We start from the raw sequence: 20,989 nt of genomic DNA, 5'->3' as shown, positions 1-20,989 counted from the left end.
TTGTCTAGGACGTGGAGCGTCCCTACCTCCCTCCAGACAGTATTAGAAACGTCTCTGTGTTTGTGTTAGTCTAGGACGTGGAGCGTCCCTACCTCCCTCCAGACAGTATTTGAAACGTCTCTGTGTCTGTGTTAGTCTAGGACGTGGAGCGTCCCTACCTCCCTCCAGACAGTATTAGAAACGTCTCCGTGTTAGTCTAGGACGTGGAGCGTCCCTACCTCCCTCCAGACAGTATTAGAAACGTCTCTGTGTTTGTGTTAGTCTAGGACGTGGAGCGTCCCTACCTCCCTCTAGACAGTATTTGAAACGTCTCTGTGTTTGTCTAGGACGTGGAGCGTCCCTACCTCCCTCCAGACAGTATTAGAAACGTCTCTGTGTTTGTGTTAGTCTAGGACGTGGAGCGTCCCTACCTCCCTCCAGACAGTATTTGAAACGTCTCTGTGTCTGTGTTAGTCTAGGACGTGGAGCGTCCCTACCTCCCTCCAGACAGTATTAGAAACGTCTCTGTGTTAGTCTAGGACGTGGAGCGTCCCTACCTCCCTCCAGACAGTATTTGAAACGTCTCTGTGTTAGTCTAGAACGTGGAGCGTCCCTACCTCCCTCCAGACAGTATTAGAAACGTCTCTTTGTTAGTCTAGGACGTGGAGCGTCCCTACCTCCCTCCAGGCAGTATTAGAAACGTCTCTGTGTTAGTCTAGGACGTGGAGCGTCCCTACCTCCCTCCAGACAGTATTTGAAACGTCTCTGTGTTAGTCTAGGACGTGGAGCGTCCCTACCTCCCTCTAGACAGTATTTGAAACGTCTCTGTGTCTGTGTTTGTCTAGGACGTGGAGCGTCCCTACCTCCCTCCAGACAGTATTTGAAACGTCTCTGTGTTAGTCTAGGACTTGGAGCGTCCCTACCTCCTTCCAGACAGTATTTGAAACGTCTCTGTGTTAGTCTAGGACGTGGAGCGTCCCTACCTCCCTCCAGACAGTATTAGAAACGTCTCTGTGTTAGTCTAGGACGTGGAGCGTCCCTACCTCCCTCCAGACAGTATTTGTAACGTCTCTGTGTTAGTCTAGGACGTGGAGCGTCCCTACCTCCCTCCAGACAGTATTAGAAATGTCTCTGTGTTAGTCTAGGACGTGGAGCGTCCCTACCTCCCTCCAGACAGTATTAGAAACGTCTCTGTGCTAGTCTAGGACGTGGAGCGTCCCTACCTCCCTCTAGACAGTATTAGAAACGTCTCTGTGTTAGTCTAGGACGTGGAGCATCCCTACCTCCCTCCAGACTCTATTAGAAACGTCTCTGTGTTAGTCTAGGACGTGGAGCGTCCCTACCTCCCTCCAGACAGTATTAGAAACGTCTCTGTGTTAGTCTAGGACGTGGAGCGTCCCTACCTCCCTCCAGACAGTATTAGAAACGTCTCTGTGTTAGTCTAGGACGTGGAGCGTCCCTACCTCCCTCCAGACAGTATTAGAAACGTCTCTGTGTTTGTGTTTGTCTAGAACGTGGAGCGTCCCTACCTCCCTCCAGACAGTATTTGAAACGTCTCTGTGTTTGTGTTAGTCTAGGACGTGGAGCGTCCCTACCTCCCTCCAGACAGTATTAGAAACGTCTCTGTGTTAGTCTAGGACGTGGAGCGTCCCTACCTCCCTCCAGACAGTATTTGAAACGTCTCTGTGTTAGTCTAGGACGTGGAGCGTCCCTACCTCCCTCCAGACAGTATTAGAAATGTCTCTGTGTTAGTCTAGGACGTGGAGCGTCCCTACCTCCCTCCAGACAGTATTTGAAACGTCTCTGTGTTAGTCTAGGACGTGGAGCGTCCCTACCTCCCTCCAGACAGTATTAGAAACGTCTCTGTGTTAGTCTAGGACGTGGAGCGTCCCTACCTCCCTCCAGGCAGTATTTGAAACGTCTCTGTGTTTGTGTTAGTCTAGGACGTGGAGCGTCCCTACCTCCCTCCAGACAGTATTAGAAACGTCTCTGTGTTAGTCTAGGACGTGGAGCGTCCCTACCTCCCTCCAGACAGTATTAGAAACGTCTCTGTGTTAGTCTAGGACGTGGAGCGTCCCTACCTCCCTCCAGACAGTATTAGAAACGTCTCTGTGTTAGTCTAGGACGTGGAGCGTCCCTACCTCCCTCCAGACAGTATTAGAAACGTCTCTGTGTTAGTCTAGGACGTGGAGCGTCCCTACCTCCCTCCAGACAGTATTAGAAACGTCTCTGTGTTTGTGTTTGTCTAGAACGTGGAGCGTCCCTACCTCCCTCCAGACAGTATTTGAAACGTCTCTGTGTTTGTGTTAGTCTAGGACGTGGAGCGTCCCTACCTCCCTCCAGACAGTATTAGAAACGTCTCTGTGTTAGTCTAGGACGTGGAGCGTCCCTACCTCCCTCCAGACAGTATTTGAAACGTCTCTGTGTTAGTCTAGGACGTGGAGCGTCCCTACCTCCCTCCAGACAGTATTAGAAATGTCTCTGTGTTAGTCTAGGACGTGGAGCGTCCCTACCTCCCTCCAGACAGTATTTGAAACGTCTCTGTGTTAGTCTAGGACGTGGAGCGTCCCTACCTCCCTCCAGACAGTATTAGAAACGTCTCTGTGTTAGTCTAGGACGTGGAGCGTCCCTACCTCCCTCCAGGCAGTATTTGAAACGTCTCTGTGTTTGTGTTAGTCTAGGACGTGGAGCGTCCCTACCTCCCTCCAGACAGTATTAGAAACGTCTCTGTGTTAGTCTAGGACGTGGAGCGTCCCTACCTCCCTCCAGACAGTATTAGAAACGTCTCTGTGTTAGTCTAGGACGTGGAGCGTCCCTACCTCCCTCCAGACAGTATTAGAAACGTCTCTGTGTTTGTGTTAGTCTAGGACGTGGAGCGTCCCTACCTCCCTCTAGACAGTATTTGAAACGTCTCTGTGTTTGTCTAGGACGTGGAGCGTCCCTACCTCCCTCCAGACAGTATTAGAAACGTCTCTGTGTTTGTGTTAGTCTAGGACGTGGAGCGTCCCTACCTCCCTCCAGACAGTATTTGAAACGTCTCTGTGTCTGTGTTAGTCTAGGACGTGGAGCGTCCCTACCTCCCTCCAGACAGTATTAGAAACGTCTCTGTGTTTGTGTTAGTCTAGGACGTGGAGCGTCCCTACCTCCCTCTAGACAGTATTTGAAACGTCTCTGTGTTTGTCTAGGACGTGGAGCGTCCCTACCTCCCTCCAGACAGTATTAGAAACGTCTCTGTGTTTGTGTTAGTCTAGGACGTGGAGCGTCCCTACCTCCCTCCAGACAGTATTTGATACGTCTCTGTGTCTGTGTTAGTCTAGGACGTGGAGCGTCCCTACCTCCCTCCAGACAGTATTAGAAACGTCTCTGTGTTAGTCTAGGACGTGGAGCGTCCCTACCTCCCTCCAGACAGTATTTGAAACGTCTCTGTGTTAGTCTAGAACGTGGAGCGTCCCTACCTCCCTCCAGACAGTATTAGAAACGTCTCTTTGTTAGTCTAGGACGTGGAGCGTCCCTACCTCCCTCCAGGCAGTATTAGAAACGTCTCTGTGTTAGTCTAGGACGTGGAGCGTCCCTACCTCCCTCCAGACAGTATTTGAAACGTCTCTGTGTTAGTCTAGGACGTGGAGCGTCCCTACCTCCCTCTAGACAGTATTTGAAACGTCTCTGTGTCTGTGTTTGTCTAGGACGTGGAGCGTCCCTACCTCCCTCCAGACAGTATTTGAAACGTCTCTGTGTTAGTCTAGGACTTGGAGCGTCCCTACCTCCTTCCAGACAGTATTTGAAACGTCTCTGTGTTAGTCTAGGACGTGGAGCGTCCCTACCTCCCTCCAGACAGTATTAGAAACGTCTCTGTGTTAGTCTAGGACGTGGAGCGTCCCTACCTCCCTCCAGACAGTATTTGTAACGTCTCTGTGTTAGTCTAGGACGTGGAGCGTCCCTACCTCCCTCCAGACAGTATTAGAAATGTCTCTGTGTTAGTCTAGGACGTGGAGCGTCCTTACCTCCCTCCAGACAGTATTTGAAACGTCTCTGTGTTAGTCTAGGACGTGGAGCGTCCCTACCTCCCTCCAGACAGTATTAGAAACGTCTCTGTGCTAGTCTAGGACGTGGAGCGTCCCTACCTCCCTCTAGACAGTATTAGAAACGTCTCTGTGTTAGTCTAGGACGTGGAGCATCCCTACCTCCCTCCAGACTCTATTAGAAACGTCTCTGTGTTAGTCTAGGACGTGGAGCGTCCCTACCTCCCTCCAGACAGTATTAGAAACGTCTCTGTGTTAGTCTAGGACGTGGAGCGTCCCTACCTCCCTCCAGACAGTATTAGAAACGTCTCTGTGTTAGTCTAGGACGTGGAGCGTCCCTACCTCCCTCCAGACAGTATTAGAAACGTCTCTGTGTTTGTGTCTGTCTAGAACGTGGAGCGTCCCTACCTCCCTCCAGACAGTATTTGAAACGTCTCTGTGTTTGTGTTAGTCTAGGACGTGGAGCGTCCCTACCTCCCTCCAGACAGTATTAGAAACGTCTCTGTGTTAGTCTAGGACGTGGAGCGTCCCTACCTCCCTCCAGACAGTATTTGAAACGTCTCTGTGTTAGTCTAGGACGTGGAGCGTCCCTACCTCCCTCCAGACAGTATTAGAAATGTCTCTGTGTTAGTCTAGGACGTGGAGCGTCCCTACCTCCCTCCAGACAGTATTTGAAACGTCTCTGTGTTAGTCTAGGACGTGGAGCGTCCCTACCTCCCTCCAGACAGTATTAGAAACGTCTCTGTGTTAGTCTAGGACGTGGAGCGTCCCTACCTCCCTCCAGGCAGTATTTGAAACGTCCCTGTGTTTGTGTTAGTCTAGGACGTGGAGCGTCCCTACCTCCCTCCAGACAGTATTAGAAACGTCTCTGTGTTAGTCTAGGACGTGGAGCGTCCCTACCTCCCTCCAGACTGTATTAGAAACGTCTCTGTGCTAGTCTAGGACGTGGAGCGTCCCTACCTCCCTCCAGACAGTATTAGAAACGTCTCTGTGCTAGTCTAGGACGTGGAGCGTCCCTACCTCCCTCTAGACAGTATTAGAAACGTCTCTGTGTTAGTCTAGGACGTGGAGCATCCCTACCTCCCTCCAGACTCTATTAGAAACGTCTCTGTGTTAGTCTAGGACGTGGAGCGTCCCTACCTCCCTCCAGACAGTATTAGAAACGTCTCTGTGTTAGTCTAGGACGTGGAGCGTCCCTACCTCCCTCCAGACAGTATTAGAAACGTCTCTGTGTTAGTCTAGGACGTGGAGCGTCCCTACCTCCCTCCAGACAGTATTAGAAACGTCTCTGTGTTTGTGTTTGTCTAGAACGTGGAGCGTCCCTACCTCCCTCCAGACAGTATTTGAAACGTCTCTGTGTTTGTGTTAGTCTAGGACGTGGAGCGTCCCTACCTCCCTCCAGACAGTATTAGAAACGTCTCTGTGTTAGTCTAGGACGTGGAGCGTCCCTACCTCCCTCCAGACAGTATTTGAAACGTCTCTGTGTTAGTCTAGGACGTGGAGCGTCCCTACCTCCCTCCAGACAGTATTAGAAATGTCTCTGTGTTAGTCTAGGACGTGGAGCGTCCCTACCTCCCTCCAGACAGTATTTGAAACGTCTCTGTGTTAGTCTAGGACGTGGAGCGTCCCTACCTCCCTCCAGACAGTATTAGAAACGTCTCTGTGTTAGTCTAGGACGTGGAGCGTCCCTACCTCCCTCCAGGCAGTATTTGAAACGTCTCTGTGTTTGTGTTAGTCTAGGACGTGGAGCGTCCCTACCTCCCTCCAGACAGTATTAGAAACGTCTCTGTGTTAGTCTAGGACGTGGAGCGTCCCTACCTCCCTCCAGACAGTATTAGAAACGTGTCTGTGTTAGTCTAGGACGTGGAGCGTCCCTACCTCCCTCCAGACAGTATTAGAAACGTCTCTGTGTTTGTGTTAGTCTAGGACGTGGAGCGTCCCTACCTCCCTCCAGACAGTATTAGAAACGTCTCTGTGTTTGTGTTAGTCTAGGACGTGGAGCGTCCCTACCTCCCTCCAGACAGTATTTGAAACGTCTCTGTGTTAGTCTAGGACGTGGAGCGTCCCTACCTCCCTCCAGACAGTATTAGAAACGTCTCTGTGCTAGTCTAGGATGTGGAGCGTCCCTACCTCCCTCTAGACAGTATTAGAAACGTCTCTGTGTTAGTCTAGGACGTGGAGCATCCCTACCTCCCTCCAGACTCTATTAGAAACGTCTCTGTGTTAGTCTAGGACGTGGAGCGTCCCTACCTCCCTCCAGACAGTATTAGAAACGTCTCTGTGTTAGTCTAGGACGTGGAGCGTCCCTACCTCCCTCCAGACAGTATTAGAAACGTCTCTGTGTTAGTCTAGGACGTGGAGCGTCCCTACCTCCCTCCAGACAGTATTAGAAACGTCTCTGTGTTTGTGTTTGTCTAGAACGTGGAGCGTCGCTACCTCCCTCCAGACAGTATTTGAAACGTCTCTGTGTTTGTGTTAGTCTAGGACGTGGAGCGTCCCTACCTCCCTCCAGACAGTATTAGAAACGTCTCTGTGTTAGTCTAGGACGTGGAGCGTCCCTACCTCCCTCCAGACAGTATTTGAAACGTCTCTGTGTTAGTCTAGGACGTGGAGCGTCCCTACCTCCCTCCAGACAGTATTAGAAATGTCTCTGTGTTAGTCTAGGACGTGGAGCGTCCCTACCTCCCTCCAGACAGTATTTGAAACGTCTCTGTGTTAGTCTAGGACGTGGAGCGTCCCTACCTCCCTCCAGACAGTATTAGAAACGTCTCTGTGTTAGTCTAGGACGTGGAGCGTCCCTACCTCCCTCCAGGCAGTATTTGAAACGTCTCTGTGTTTGTGTTAGTCTAGGACGTGGAGCGTCCCTACCTCCCTCCAGACAGTATTAGAAACGTCTCTGTGTTAGTCTAGGACGTGGAGCGTCCCTACCTCCCTCCAGACAGTATTAGAAACGTCTCTGTGTTAGTCTAGGACGTGGAGCGTCCCTACCTCCCTCCAGACAGTATTAGAAACGTCTCTGTGTTTGTGTTAGTCTAGGACGTGGAGCGTCCCTACCTCCCTCTAGACAGTATTTGAAACGTCTCTGTGTTTGTCTAGGACGTGGAGCGTCCTTACCTCCCTCCAGACAGTATTAGAAACGTCTCTGTGTTTGTGTTAGTCTAGGACGTGGAGCGTCCCTACCTCCCTCCAGACAGTATTTGAAACGTCTCTGTATCTGTGTTAGTCTAGGACGTGGAGCGTCCCTACCTCCCTCCAGACAGTATTAGAAACGTCTCCGTGTTAGTCTAGGACGTGGAGCGTCCCTACCTCCCTCCAGACAGTATTAGAAACGTCTCTGTGTTTGTGTTAGTCTAGGACGTGGAGCGTCCCTACCTCCCTCTAGACAGTATTTGAAACGTCTCTGTGTTTGTCTAGGACGTGGAGCGTCCCTACCTCCCTCCAGACAGTATTAGAAACGTCTCTGTGTTTGTGTTAGTCTAGGACGTGGAGCGTCCCTACCTCCCTCCAGACAGTATTTGAAACGTCTCTGTGTCTGTGTTAGTCTAGAACGTGGAGCGTCCCTACCTCCCTCCAGACAGTATTAGAAACGTCTCTGTGTTAGTCTAGGACGTGGAGCGTCCCTACCTCCCTCCAGACAGTATTTGAAACGTCTCTGTGTTAGTCTAGAACGTGGAGCGTCCCTACCTCCCTCCAGACAGTATTAGAAATGTCTCTGTGTTAGTCTAGGACGTGGAGCGTCCTTACCTCCCTCCAGACAGTATTTGAAACGTCTCTGTGTTAGTCTAGGACGTGGAGCGTCCCTACCTCCCTCCAGACAGTATTAGAAACGTCTCTGTGCTAGTCTAGGACGTGGAGCGTCCCTACCTCCCTCTAGACAGTATTAGAAACGTCTCTGTGTTAGTCTAGGACGTGGAGCATCCCTACCTCCCTCCAGACTCTATTAGAAACGTCTCTGTGTTAGTCTAGGACGTGGAGCGTCCCTACCTCCCTCCAGACAGTATTAGAAACGTCTCTGTGTTAGTCTAGGACGTGGAGCGTCCCTACCTCCCTCCAGACAGTATTAGAAACGTCTCTGTGTTAGTCTAGGACGTGGAGCGTCCCTACCTCCCTCCAGACAGTATTAGAAACGTCTCTGTGTTTGTGTTTGTCTAGAACGTGGAGCGTCCCTACCTCCCTCCAGACAGTATTTGAAACGTCTCTGTGTTTGTGTTAGTCTAGGACGTGGAGCGTCCCTACCTCCCTCCAGACAGTATTAGAAACGTCTCTGTGTTAGTCTAGGACGTGGAGCGTCCCTACCTCCCTCCAGACAGTATTTGAAACGTCTCTGTGTTAGTCTAGGACGTGGAGCGTCCCTACCTCCCTCCAGACAGTATTAGAAATGTCTCTGTGTTAGTCTAGGACGTGGAGCGTCCCTACCTCCCTCCAGACAGTATTTGAAACGTCTCTGTGTTAGTCTAGGACGTGGAGCGTCCCTACCTCCCTCCAGACAGTATTAGAAACGTCTCTGTGTTAGTCTAGGACGTGGAGCGTCCCTACCTCCCTCCAGGCAGTATTTGAAACGTCTCTGTGTTTGTGTTAGTCTAGGACGTGGAGCGTCCCTACCTCCCTCCAGACAGTATTAGAAACGTCTCTGTGTTAGTCTAGGACGTGGAGCGTCCCTACCTCCCTCCAGACAGTATTAGAAACGTCTCTGTGTTAGTCTAGGACGTGGAGCGTCCCTACCTCCCTCCAGACAGTATTTGAAACGTCTCTGTGTCTGTGTTAGTCTAGGACGTGGAGCGTCCCTACCTCCCTCCAGACAGTATTAGAAACGTCTCTGTGTTTGTGTTAGTCTAGGACGTGGAGCGTCCCTACCTCCCTCCAGACAGTATTAGAAACGTCTCTGTGTTTGTGTTAGTCTAGGACGTGGAGCGTCCCTACCTCCCTCCAGACAGTATTTGAAACGTCTCTGTGTTAGTCTAGGACGTGGAGCGTCCCTACCTCCCTCCAGACAGTATTAGAAACGTCTCTGTGCTAGTCTAGGACGTGGAGCGTCCCTACCTCCCTCTAGACAGTATTAGAAACGTCTCTGTGTTAGTCTAGGACGTGGAGCATCCCTACCTCCCTCCAGACTCTATTAGAAACGTCTCTGTGTTAGTCTAGGACGTGGAGCGTCCCTACCTCCCTCCAGACAGTATTAGAAACGTCTCTGTGTTAGTCTAGGACGTGGAGCGTCCCTACCTCCCTCCAGACAGTATTAGAAACGTCTCTGTGTTAGTCTAGGACGTGGAGCGTCCCTACCTCCCTCCAGACAGTATTAGAAACGTCTCTGTGTTTGTGTTTGTCTAGAACGTGGAGCGTCCCTACCTCCCTCCAGACAGTATTTGAAACGTCTCTGTGTTTGTGTTAGTCTAGGACGTGGAGCGTCCCTACCTCCCTCCAGACAGTATTAGAAACGTCTCTGTGTTAGTCTAGGACGTGGAGCGTCCCTACCTCCCTCCAGACAGTATTTGAAACGTCTCTGTGTTAGTCTAGGACGTGGAGCGTCCCTACCTCCCTCCAGACAGTATTAGAAATGTCTCTGTGTTAGTCTAGGACGTGGAGCGTCCCTACCTCCCTCCAGACAGTATTTGAAACGTCTCTGTGTTAGTCTAGGACGTGGAGCGTCCCTACCTCCCTCCAGACAGTATTAGAAACGTCTCTGTGTTAGTCTAGGACGTGGAGCGTCCCTACCTCCCTCCAGGCAGTATTTGAAACGTCTCTGTGTTTGTGTTAGTCTAGGACGTGGAGCGTCCCTACCTCCCTCCAGACAGTATTAGAAACGTCTCTGTGTTTGTGTTAGTCTAGGACGTGGAGCGTCCCTACCTCCCTCCAGACAGTATTTGAAACGTCTCTGTGTTAGTCTAGGACGTGGAGCGTCCCTACCTCCCTCCAGACAGTATTAGAAACGTCTCTGTGTTTGTATTTGTCTAGGACGTGGAGCGTCCCTACCTCCCTCCAGACAGTATTTGAAACGTCTCTGTGTTTGTATTTGTCTAGGACGTGGAGCGTCCCTACCTCCCTCCAGACAGTATTAGAAACGTCTCTGTGTTAGTCTAGGACGTGGAGCGTCCCTACCTCCCTCCAGACAGTATTTGAAACGTCTCTGTATCTGTGTTAGTCTAGGACGTGGAGCGTCCCTACCTCCCTCCAGACAGTATTTGAAACGTCTCTGTGTTAGTCTAGGACGTGGAGCGTCCCTACCTCCCTCCAGACAGTATTTGAAACGTCTCTGTGTTTGTCTAGGACGTGGAGCGTCCCTACCTCCCTCTAGACAGTATTTGAAACGTCTCTGTGTTTGTGTTAGTCTAAGACGTGGAGCGTCCCTACCTCCCTCCAGACAGTATTAGAAACATCTCTGTGTTAGTCTAGGACGTGGAGCGTCCCTACCTCCCTCCAGACAGTATTAGAAACGTCTCTGTGTTTGTGTTAGTCTAGGACGTGGAGCGTCCCTACCTCCCTCCAGACAGTATTTGAAACGTCTCTGTGTTTGTGTTAGTCTAGGACGTGGAGCGTCCCTACCTCCCTCCAGACAGTATTAGAAACGTCTCTGTGTCTGTGTTAGTCTAGGACGTGGAGCGTCCCTCCCTCCCTCTAGACAGTATTAGAAACGTCTCTGTGTTAGTCTAGGACGTGGAGCGTCCCTACCTCCCTCCAGACAGTATTTGAAACGTCTCTGTGTTAGTCAAATCAAATCAAATCAAATCAAATTTTATTTGTCACATACACATGGTTAGCAGATGTTAATGCGAGTGTAGCGAAATGCTTGTGCTTCTAGTTCCGACAATGCAGTAATAACCAACAAGTAATCTAACTAACAATTCCAAAACTACTGTCTTGTACACAGTGTAAGGGGATAAAGAATATGTACATAAGGATATATGAATGAGTGATGGTACAGAGCAGCATAGGCAAGATACAGTAGATGGTATCGAGTACAGTATGTACAAATGAGATGAGTATGTAAACAAAGTGGCATAGTTTAAAGTGGCTAGTGATACATGTATTACATAAGGATACAGTCGATGATATAGAGTACAGTATATACGTATGCATATGAGATGAATAATGTAGGGTAAGTAACATTATATAAGGTAGCATTGTTTAAAGTGGCTAGTGATATATTTACATCATTTCCCATCAATTCCCATTATTAAAGTGGCTGGAGTTGAGTCAGTGTCAGTGTGTTGGCAGCAGCCACTCAATGTTAGTGGTGGCTGTTTAACAGTCTGATGGCCTTGAGATAGAAGCTGTTTTTCAGTCTCTCGGTCCCAGCTTTGATGCACCTGTACTGACCTCGCCTTCTGGATGATAGCGGGGTGAACAGGCAGTGGCTCGGGTGGTTGATGTCCTTGTTAGTCTAGGACGTGGAGCGTCCCTACCTCCCTCCAGACAGTATTTGAAACGTCTCTGTGTCTGTGTTAGTCTAGGACGTGGAGCGTCCCTACCTCCCTCCAGACAGTATTAGAAACGTCTCTGTGTTTGTGTTAGTCTAGGACGTGGAGCGTCCCTACCTCCCTCCAGACAGTATTAGAAACGTCTCTGTGTTTGTGTTAGTCTAGGACGTGGAGCGTCCCTACCTCCCTCCAGACAGTATTTGAAACGTCTCTGTGTTAGTCTAGGACGTGGAGCGTCCCTACCTCCCTCCAGACAGTATTAGAAACGTCTCTGTGTTTGTATTTGTCTAGGACGTGGAGCGTCCCTACCTCCCTCCAGACAGTATTTGAAACGTCTCTGTGTTTGTATTTGTCTAGGACGTGGAGCGTCCCTACCTCCCTCCAGACAGTATTAGAAACGTCTCTGTGTTAGTCTAGGACGTGGAGCGTCCCTACCTCCCTCCAGACAGTATTTGAAACGTCTCTGTATCTGTGTTAGTCTAGGACGTGGAGCGTCCCTACCTCCCTCCAGACAGTATTTGAAACGTCTCTGTGTTAGTCTAGGACGTGGAGCGTCCCTACCTCCCTCCAGACAGTATTTGAAACGTCTCTGTGTTTGTCTAGGACGTGGAGCGTCCCTACCTCCCTCTAGACAGTATTTGAAACGTCTCTGTGTTTGTGTTAGTCTAAGACGTGGAGCGTCCCTACCTCCCTCCAGACAGTATTAGAAACGTCTCTGTGTTAGTCTAGGACGTGGAGCGTCCCTACCTCCCTCCAGACAGTATTAGAAACGTCTCTGTGTTTGTGTTAGTCTAGGACGTGGAGCGTCCCTACCTCCCTCCAGACAGTATTTGAAACGTCTCTGTGTTTGTGTTAGTCTAGGACGTGGAGCGTCCCTACCTCCCTCCAGACAGTATTAGAAACGTCTCTGTGTCTGTGTTAGTCTAGGACGTGGAGCGTCCCTCCCTCCCTCTAGACAGTATTAGAAACGTCTCTGTGTTAGTCTAGGACGTGGAGCGTCCCTACCTCCCTCCAGACAGTATTTGAAACGTCTCTGTGTTAGTCAAATCAAATCAAATCAAATCAAATTTTATTTGTCACATACACATGGTTAGCAGATGTTAATGCGAGTGTAGCGAAATGCTTGTGCTTCTAGTTCCGACAATGCAGTAATAACCAACAAGTAATCTAACTAACAATTCCAAAACTACTGTCTTGTACACAGTGTAAGGGGATAAAGAATATGTACATAAGGATATATGAATGAGTGATGGTACAGAGCAGCATAGGCAAGATACAGTAGATGGTATCGAGTACAGTATGTACAAATGAGATGAGTATGTAAACAAAGTGGCATAGTTTAAAGTGGCTAGTGATACATGTATTACATAAGGATACAGTCGATGATATAGAGTACAGTATATACGTATGCATATGAGATGAATAATGTAGGGTAAGTAACATTATATAAGGTAGCATTGTTTAAAGTGGCTAGTGATATATTTACATCATTTCCCATCAATTCCCATTATTAAAGTGGCTGGAGTTGAGTCAGTGTCAGTGTGTTGGCAGCAGCCACTCAATGTTAGTGGTGGCTGTTTAACAGTCTGATGGCCTTGAGATAGAAGCTGTTTTTCAGTCTCTCGGTCCCAGCTTTGATGCACCTGTACTGACCTCGCCTTCTGGATGATAGCGGGGTGAACAGGCAGTGGCTCGGGTGGTTGATGTCCTTGTTAGTCTAGGACGTGGAGCGTCCCTACCTCCCTCCAGACAGTATTTGAAACGTGTCTGTGTTAGTCTAGGACGTGGAGCGTCCCTCCCTCCCTCTAGACAGTATTAGAAACGTCTCTGTGTTAGTCTAGGACGTGGAGCGTCCCTACCTCCCTCCAGACAGTATTTGAAACGTCTCTGTGTTTGTGTTAGTCTAGGACGTGGAGCGTCCCTACCTCCCTCCAGACAGTATTAGAAACGTCTCTGTGTTAGTCTAGGACGTGGAGCGTCCCTACCTCCCTCCAGACAGTATTAGAAACGTCTCTGTATCTGTGTTAGTCTAGGACGTGGAGCGTCCCTACCTCCCTCTAGACAGTATTTGAAACGTCTCTGTGTTAGTCTAGGACGTGGAGCGTCCCTACCTCCCTCCAGACAGTATTAGAAACGTCTCTGTGTTAGTCTAGGACGTGGAGCGTCCCTACCTCCCTCCAGGCAGTATTTGAAACGTCTCTGTGTTAGTCTAGGACGTGGAGCGTCCCTACCTCCCTCCAGACAGTATTAGAAACGTCTCTGTGTCTGTGTTTGTCTAGGACGTGGAGCGTCCCTACCTCCCTCCAGACAGTATTAGAAACGTCTCTGTGTTTGTGTTAGTCTAGGACGTGGAGCGTCCCTACCTCCCTCCAGACAGTATTTGAAACGTCTCTGTGTTAGTCTAGGACGTGGAGCGTCCCTACCTCCCTCCAGACAGTATTAGAAACGTCTCTGTGTTTGTGTTAGTCTAGGACGTGGAGCGTCCCTACCTCCCTCCAGACAGTATTTGAAACGTCTCTGTGTTTGTGTTTGTCTAGGACGTGGAGCGTCCCTACCTCCCTCCAGACAGTATTAGAAACGTCTCTGTGTTTGTGTTTGTCTAGGACGTGGAGCGTCCCTACCTCCCTCCAGACAGTATTAGAAACGTCTCTGTGTTAGTCTAGGACGTGGAGCGTCCCTACCTCCCTCCAGACAGTATTTGAAACGTCTCTGTGTTAGTCTAGGACGTGGAGCGTCCCTACCTCCCTCTAGACAGTATTTGAAACGTCTCTGTGTCTGTGTTTGTCTAGGACGTGGAGCGTCCCTACCTCCCTCCAGACAGTATTTGAAACGTCTCTGTGTTAGTCTAGGACGTGGAGCGTCCCTACTTCCCTCCAGACAGTATTAGAAACGTCTCTGTGTTAGTCTAGGACGTGGAGCGTCCCTACCTCCCTCCAGACAGTATTAGAAACGTCTCTGTGTTAGTCTAGGACGTGGAGCGTCCCTACCTCCCTCCAGACAGTATTAGAAACGTCTCTGTGTTTGTGTTACTCTAGGACGTGGAGCGTCCCTACCTCCCTCCAGACAGTATTAGAAACGTCTCTGTGTTAGTCTAGGACGTGGAGCGTCCCTACCTCCCTCCAGACAGTATTTGAAACGTCTCTGTGTTAGTCTAGGACGTGGAGCGTCCCTACTTCCCTCCAGACAGTATTAGAAACGTCTCTGTGTTAGTCTAGGACGTGGAGCGTCCCTACCTCCCTCCAGACAGTATTAGAAACGTCTCTGTGTTAGTCTAGGACGTGGAGCGTCCCTACCTCCCTCCAGACAGTATTAGAAACGTCTCTGTGTTTGTGTTAGTCTAGGACGTGGAGCGTCCCTACCTCCCTCCAGACAGTATTAGAAACGTCTCTGTGTTAGTCTAGGACGTGGAGCGTCCCTACCTCCCTCCAGACAGTATTTGAAACGTCTCTGTGTTAGTCTAGGACGTGGAGCGTCCCTACCTCCCTCCAGACAGTATTAGAAACGTCTCTGTGTTAGTCTAGGACGTGGAGCGTCCCTACCTCCCTCCAGACAGTATTTGAAACGTCTCTGTGTTTGTGTTTGTCTAGGACGTGGAGCGTCCCTACCTCCCTCCAGACAGTATTAGAAACGTCTCTGTGTTAGTCTAGGACGTGGAGCGTCCCTACCTCCCTCCAGACAGTATTAGAAACGTCTCTGTGTCTGTGTTAGTCTAGGACGTGGAGCGTCCCTACCTCCCTCTAGACAGTATTTGAAACGTCTCTGTGTTTGTGTTTGTCTAGGACGTGGTTCGGGGTCGTGTGGAGGTTTTCTACGCCGCCGCCGTTGACCTCCCTGACCTCCCTTTCTCTGTGACCCGGAACCAAGACATCTTCAGGAAGTATGACATCACACAAGACTCCGTGCTGCTAGTCCGACAGGTTAGTCAGAGACAGAGGTCGTGTCTGTCTGTCTGTCTGTCTGTCGCTCTGTCTGTCTGTCTGTCTGTCTGTCTGTCTGTCTGGTCTGGTCTGGTCTGGTCTTGTCTGGTCTACCCTACCCTACCCTACCCTACCCTACCCTACCCTACCCTTGTACAGGTATTGAAGGTAACCTGTGTGTGTAGTCTACCCCTGTACAGGTATTGAAGGTAACCAGTCAGATGACTAAAGAGGATCTCATCTCCTTCATCACCGTTCATCAACTGGAGCTGGTTACTGAATACAACGGACAGGTACACACACACATAAAATACACTCACATAAAATACACTCACATAAAATACACACTCATACGTACACACACATGCCCAGACGCATGTGTAGCAGATGGAGATATGTAAAGTCATTCCTCAGCATGAAATGTCACCACTAGCTAGCTTTAAAATGTCTCAACTAGCTAGCTTTACAATGTCTCCACTAGCTAGCTTTAAAATGTATCCACTAGCTAGCTTTAAAATGTCTCCACTAGCTAGCTTTAAAATGTCTCCACTAGCTAGCTTTAAAATGTCTCCACTAGCTAGCTTTAAAATGTCTCCACTAGCTAGCTTTAAAATGTCTCCACTAGCTAGCTTTAAAATGTCTGCACTAGCTAGCTTTAAAATGTATCCACTAGCTAGCTTTAAAATGTCTCAACTAGCTAGCTTTAAAATATCTCCACTAGCTAGCTTTAAAATGTCTCCACTAGCTAGCTTTAAAATGTCTCCACTAGCTAGCTTTAAATTGTCACCACTAGCTAGCTTTAAAATGTCTCAACTAGCTAGCTTTACAATGTCTCCACTAGCTAGCTTTAAAATGTATCCACTAGCTAGCTTTAAAATGTCTCCACTAGCTAGCTTTAAAATGTCTCCACTAGCTAGCTTTAAATTGTCACCACTAGCCAGCTTTACAATGTATCCACTAGCTAGCTTTAAAATGTCTCCACTAGCTATCTTTAAAATGTATCCACTAGCTAGCTTTAAGATGTCTCCACTAGCTAGCTTTAAAATGTCTCAACTAGCTAGCTTTAAAATGTCTCAACTAGCTAGCTTTAAAATGTCTCCACTAGCTATCTTTAAAATGTATCCACTAGCTAGCTTTACAATGTCTCCACTAGCTAGCTTTAAAATGTCTCCACTAGCTAGCTTTAAAATGTCTCCACTAGCTAGCTTTAAAATGTCTGCACTAGCTATCTTTAAAATGTATCCACTAGCTAGCTTTACAATGTCTCCACTAGCTAGCTTTAAAATGTCTCCACTAGCTATCTTTAAAATGTATCCACTAGCTAGCTTTAAAATGTATCCACTAGCTAGCTTTAAAATGTCTCCACTAGCTAGCTTTAAAATGTATCCACTAGCTAGCTTTAAAATGTATCCACTAGCTAGCTTTACAATGTCTCCACTAGCTAGCTTTAAAATGTCTCCACTAGCTAGCTTTACAATGTCTCCACTAGCTAGCTTTAAAATGTCTCCACTAGCTAGCTTTAAATTGTCTCCACTAGCTAGCTTTAAAATGTCTCCACTAGCTAGCTTTAAAATGTATCCACTAGCTAGCTTTAAAATGTCTCCACTAGACAGGAGAGTGTCAAACTGATTAGGGACAGAGGGGCAGCACAGCTGGTTATTATCTCTCTCTCTCTCTCTCTCTCTCTCTCTCTCTCTAACTCTCTCTCCCTGTCCCTCTCTCTCTCTCTCTCTCTCTCTCTAACTCTCTCTCCCTCTCCCTCTCTCTCTCTCTGTCCCTCTCTCTCTCTCTCTCTAAATTCCATTCAATTCAATTCAAGGGGCTTTATTGGCATGGGAAACATGTGTTAACATTGCCAAAGCAAGTGAGGTAGATAATATACAAAAGTGAAATAAACAATAAAAATTAACAGTAAACATTACACATACAGAAGTTTCAAAACAATAAAGACATTACAAATGTCAAATATATATACAGTGTTTTAACAATGTACAAATGGTTAAAGTACACAAGGGAAAATAAATAAACATAAATATGGGTTGTATTTACAATGGTGTTTGTTCTTCACTGGTTGCCCTTTTCTTGTGGCAACAGGTCACACATCTTGCTGTTGTGATGGCAGACGGTGGTATTTCACCCAGTAGATATGGGAGTTTATCAAAATTGGATTTGTTTTCGAATTCTTTGTGGATCTGTGTAATCTGAGGGAAATATGTGTCTCTAATATGGTCATACATTGGGCAGGAGGTTAGGAAGTGCAGCTCAGTTTCCACCTCATGTTGTGGGCAGTGAGCACATAGTCTGTCTTCTCTTGAGAGCCATGTCTGCCTACGGCGGCCTTTCTAAAAAGCAAGGCTATGCTCACTGAGTCTGTACATAGTCAAAGCTTTCCTTAATTTTGGGTCAGTCACAGTGGTCAGGTATTCTGCCACTGTGTGTCTCTGTTTAGGGCCAAATAGCATTCTAGTTTGCTCTGTTTTTTTTGTTAATTCTTTCCAATGGGTCAAGTAATTATCTTTTTGTTTTCTCATGATTTGGTTGGGTCTAATTGTGCTGCTGTCCTGGGGCTCTGTGGGGTCTGCTTGTGTTTGTGAACAGAGCCCCAGGACCAGCTTGCTTAGGGGACTCTTCTCCAGGTTCATCTCTCTGTAGGTGATGGCTCTGTGGGGTCTGCTTGTGTTTGTGAACAGAGCCCCAGGACCAGCTTGCTTAGGGGACTCTTCTCCAGGTTCATCTCTCTGTAGGTGATGGCTCTGTGGGGTCTGCTTGTGTTTGTGAACAGAGCCCCAGGACCAGCTTGCTTAGGGGACTCTTCTCCAGGTTCATCTCTCTGTAGGTGATGGCTCTGTGGGGTCTGCTTGTGTTTGTGAACAGAGCCCCAGGACCAGCTTGCTTAGGGGACTCTTCTCCAGGTTCATCTCTCTGTAGGTGATGGCTCTGTGGGGTCTGCTTGTGAACAGAGCCCCAGGACCAGCTTGCTTAGGGGACTCTTCTCCAGGTTCATCTCTCTGTAGGTGATGGCTCTTCTCCAGGTTCATCTCTCTGTAGGTGATGACTCTTCTCCAGGTTCATCTCTCTGTAGGTGATGACTCTTCTCCAGGTTCATCTCTCTGTAGGTGATGGCTCTTCTCCAGGTTCATCTCTCTGTAGGTGATGGCTCTTCTCCAGGTTCATCTCTCTGTAGGTGATGGCTCTTCTCCAGGTTCATCTCTCTGTAGGTGATGGCTCTTCTCCAGGTTCATCTCTCTGTAGGTGATGGCTCTTCTCCAGGTTCATCTCTCTGTAGGTGATGGCTCTTCTCCAGGTTCATCTCTCTGTAGGTGATGGCTCTTCTCCAGGTTCATCTCTCTGTAGGTGATGGCTCTTCTCCAGGTTCATCTCTCTGTAGGTGATGGCTCTGTAATGGAAGGTTTGGGAATCGCTTCCTTTTGGTTGTAGAATTTAACGGCTCTTTTCTGGATTTTAAAAAATAGTGGGTATCGGCCTAATTCTGCTCTGCATGCATTATTTGGTGTTCCTCTCCCTCTCAATCTCTCTCTCTCTCTCTCTCTCTCTCTCTCTCTCCCTCTCAATCTCTCTCTATCTCTATCTCCCTCCCTCCAGACAGCCAGCCGTATCCTCTCCTCTCCAGTGTTAAATCACGCCATTCTGTTTGTCAATAAGACTGATGAACGGTTTCAGACGGTCTACTCTGACTTCCAGGCTGCTGCTGCCTCCTACAGGGGAAAGGTAGGTACTACAACACAACTACTATAATACACACTGCTGCTGCCCCCTACAGGGGAACTATAGGTACTACAACACAACTACTATAATACACACTGCTTGCTGCCCTCTACAGGGGAACGATAGGTACTACAACACAACACCTATAATACACACTGCTGCTGTCCCCTACAGGGGAACTATAGGTACTACAACACAACTACTATAATACACAGGGGAACTATAGGTACTACAACACAACTACTATAATACACAGGGGAACTATAGGTACTACAACACAACTACTATAATACACAGGGGAACTATAGGTACTACAACACAACTACTATAATACACAGGGGAACGATAGGTACTACAACACAACTACTATAATACACAGGGGAACTATAGGTACTACAACACAACTACTATAATACACACTGCTGCTGTCCCCTACAGGGGAACTATAGGTACTACAACACAACTACTATAATACACAGGGGAACTATAGGTACTACAACACAACTACTATAATACACAGGGGAACTATAGGTACTACAACACAACTACTATAATACACAGGGGAACTATAGGTACTACAACACAACTACTATAATACACAGGGGAACTATAGGTACTACAACACAACTACTATAATACACACTGCTGCTGCCCCCTACAGGGGAACTATAGGTACTACAACACAACTACTATAATACACAGGGGAACTATAGGTACTACAACACAACTACTATAATACACAGGGGAACGATAGGTACTACAACACAACTACTATAATACACACTGCTGCTGCCCCCTACAGGGGAACTATAGGTACTACAACACAACTACTATAATACACAGGGGAACTATAGGTACTACAACACAACTACTATAATACACAGGGGAACTATAGGTACTACAACACAACTACTATAATACACAGGGGAACTATAGGTACTACAACACAACTACTATAATACACAGGGGAACTATAGGTACTACAACACAACTACTATAATACACACTGCTGCTGCCCTCTACAGGGGAACTATAGGTACTACAACACAACTACTATAATACACAGGGGAACGACAGGTACTACAACACAACTACTATAATACACACTGCTGCTGCCCCCTACTGGGGAACTATAGGTACTACAACTACTATAATACACAGGGGAACGACAGGTACTACAACACAACAACTATAATAGTCCCTCCACCTCCTCCCTCCCCTCTCCGTCCCTCCACCTCCTACCTCCCCTTTCCGTCCCTCCACCTCCTCCCTCCCCTCTCCGTCCCTCCACCTCCTCCCTACCTCCCTCCCCTCTCGGTCCCTCCATCTCCTCCCTACCACCCTACCTCCCTAACCTCTCCTTCCCTCCACTCTTCCCTACCTCCCCTCTCCGTCCCTCCATCTCCTCCCTACCTCCCTCCCCTCTCCGTCCCTCCAACTCCTCCCTACCTCCCTAACCTCTCCGTCCCTCCACCTCCTCCCTAACCTCTCCGTCCCTCCCTACCTCCTTCCCCTCTCCGTCCCTCCATCTCTTCCCTACCTCCCTCCCCTCTCCGTCCCTCCATCTCCTCCCCATCTCCCTACCTCCCTCCCCTCTCCGTCCCTCCAACTCCTCCCTACCTCCCTCCCCTCTCCGTCCCTCCAACTCCTCCCTACCTCCCTCCCCTCTCTGTCCCTCCACCTCCTCCCTAACCTCTCCGTCCCTCCAACTCCCTCCCTACCTCCCTCCCCTCTCCGTCCCTCCATCTCTTCCCTACCTCCCTCCCCTCTCTGTCCCTCCATCTCCTCCCTACCTCCCTCCCCTCTCCGTCCCTCCACCTCCTCCCTAATTCCCTCCCCTCTCTGTCCCTCCACCTCCTCCCTACCTCCCTACCCTATCCGTCCCTCCAACTCCTCCCTACCTCCCTCCCCTCTCCATCCCTCCAACTCCTCC

At 48.6% G+C, this 20,989-nt stretch overlaps 1 protein-coding gene across 2 annotated transcripts in view; it reads left to right on the top strand.

Annotated features, from left to right (window-relative positions):
• Nucleotides 1-20,989, top strand: part of LOC118947585 (protein disulfide-isomerase) — a 50,334-nt gene that overhangs the window by 19,790 nt on the left and 9,555 nt on the right. For both annotated transcript variants that reach the window (XM_090194638.1, XM_090194639.1), the window contains exons 4-6: nt 15,193-15,330; nt 15,516-15,623; nt 18,934-19,059. In XM_090194638.1, the coding sequence (XP_090050764.1) occupies nt 15,193-15,330; nt 15,516-15,623; nt 18,934-19,059 (372 nt within the window). The remainder of the gene's footprint in view (nt 1-15,192; nt 15,331-15,515; nt 15,624-18,933; nt 19,060-20,989) is intronic.

This window comes from Oncorhynchus mykiss, chromosome 13, assembly GCF_057628025.1.
Source record: "Oncorhynchus mykiss isolate SJ-2025 chromosome 13, ASM5762802v1, whole genome shotgun sequence".
Lineage (NCBI taxonomy): Eukaryota > Metazoa > Chordata > Actinopteri > Salmoniformes > Salmonidae > Oncorhynchus > Oncorhynchus mykiss.
The sequence above is the reverse complement of the archived record's forward strand: the minus strand, read 5'-3'. Positions and strand labels throughout refer to the sequence as shown.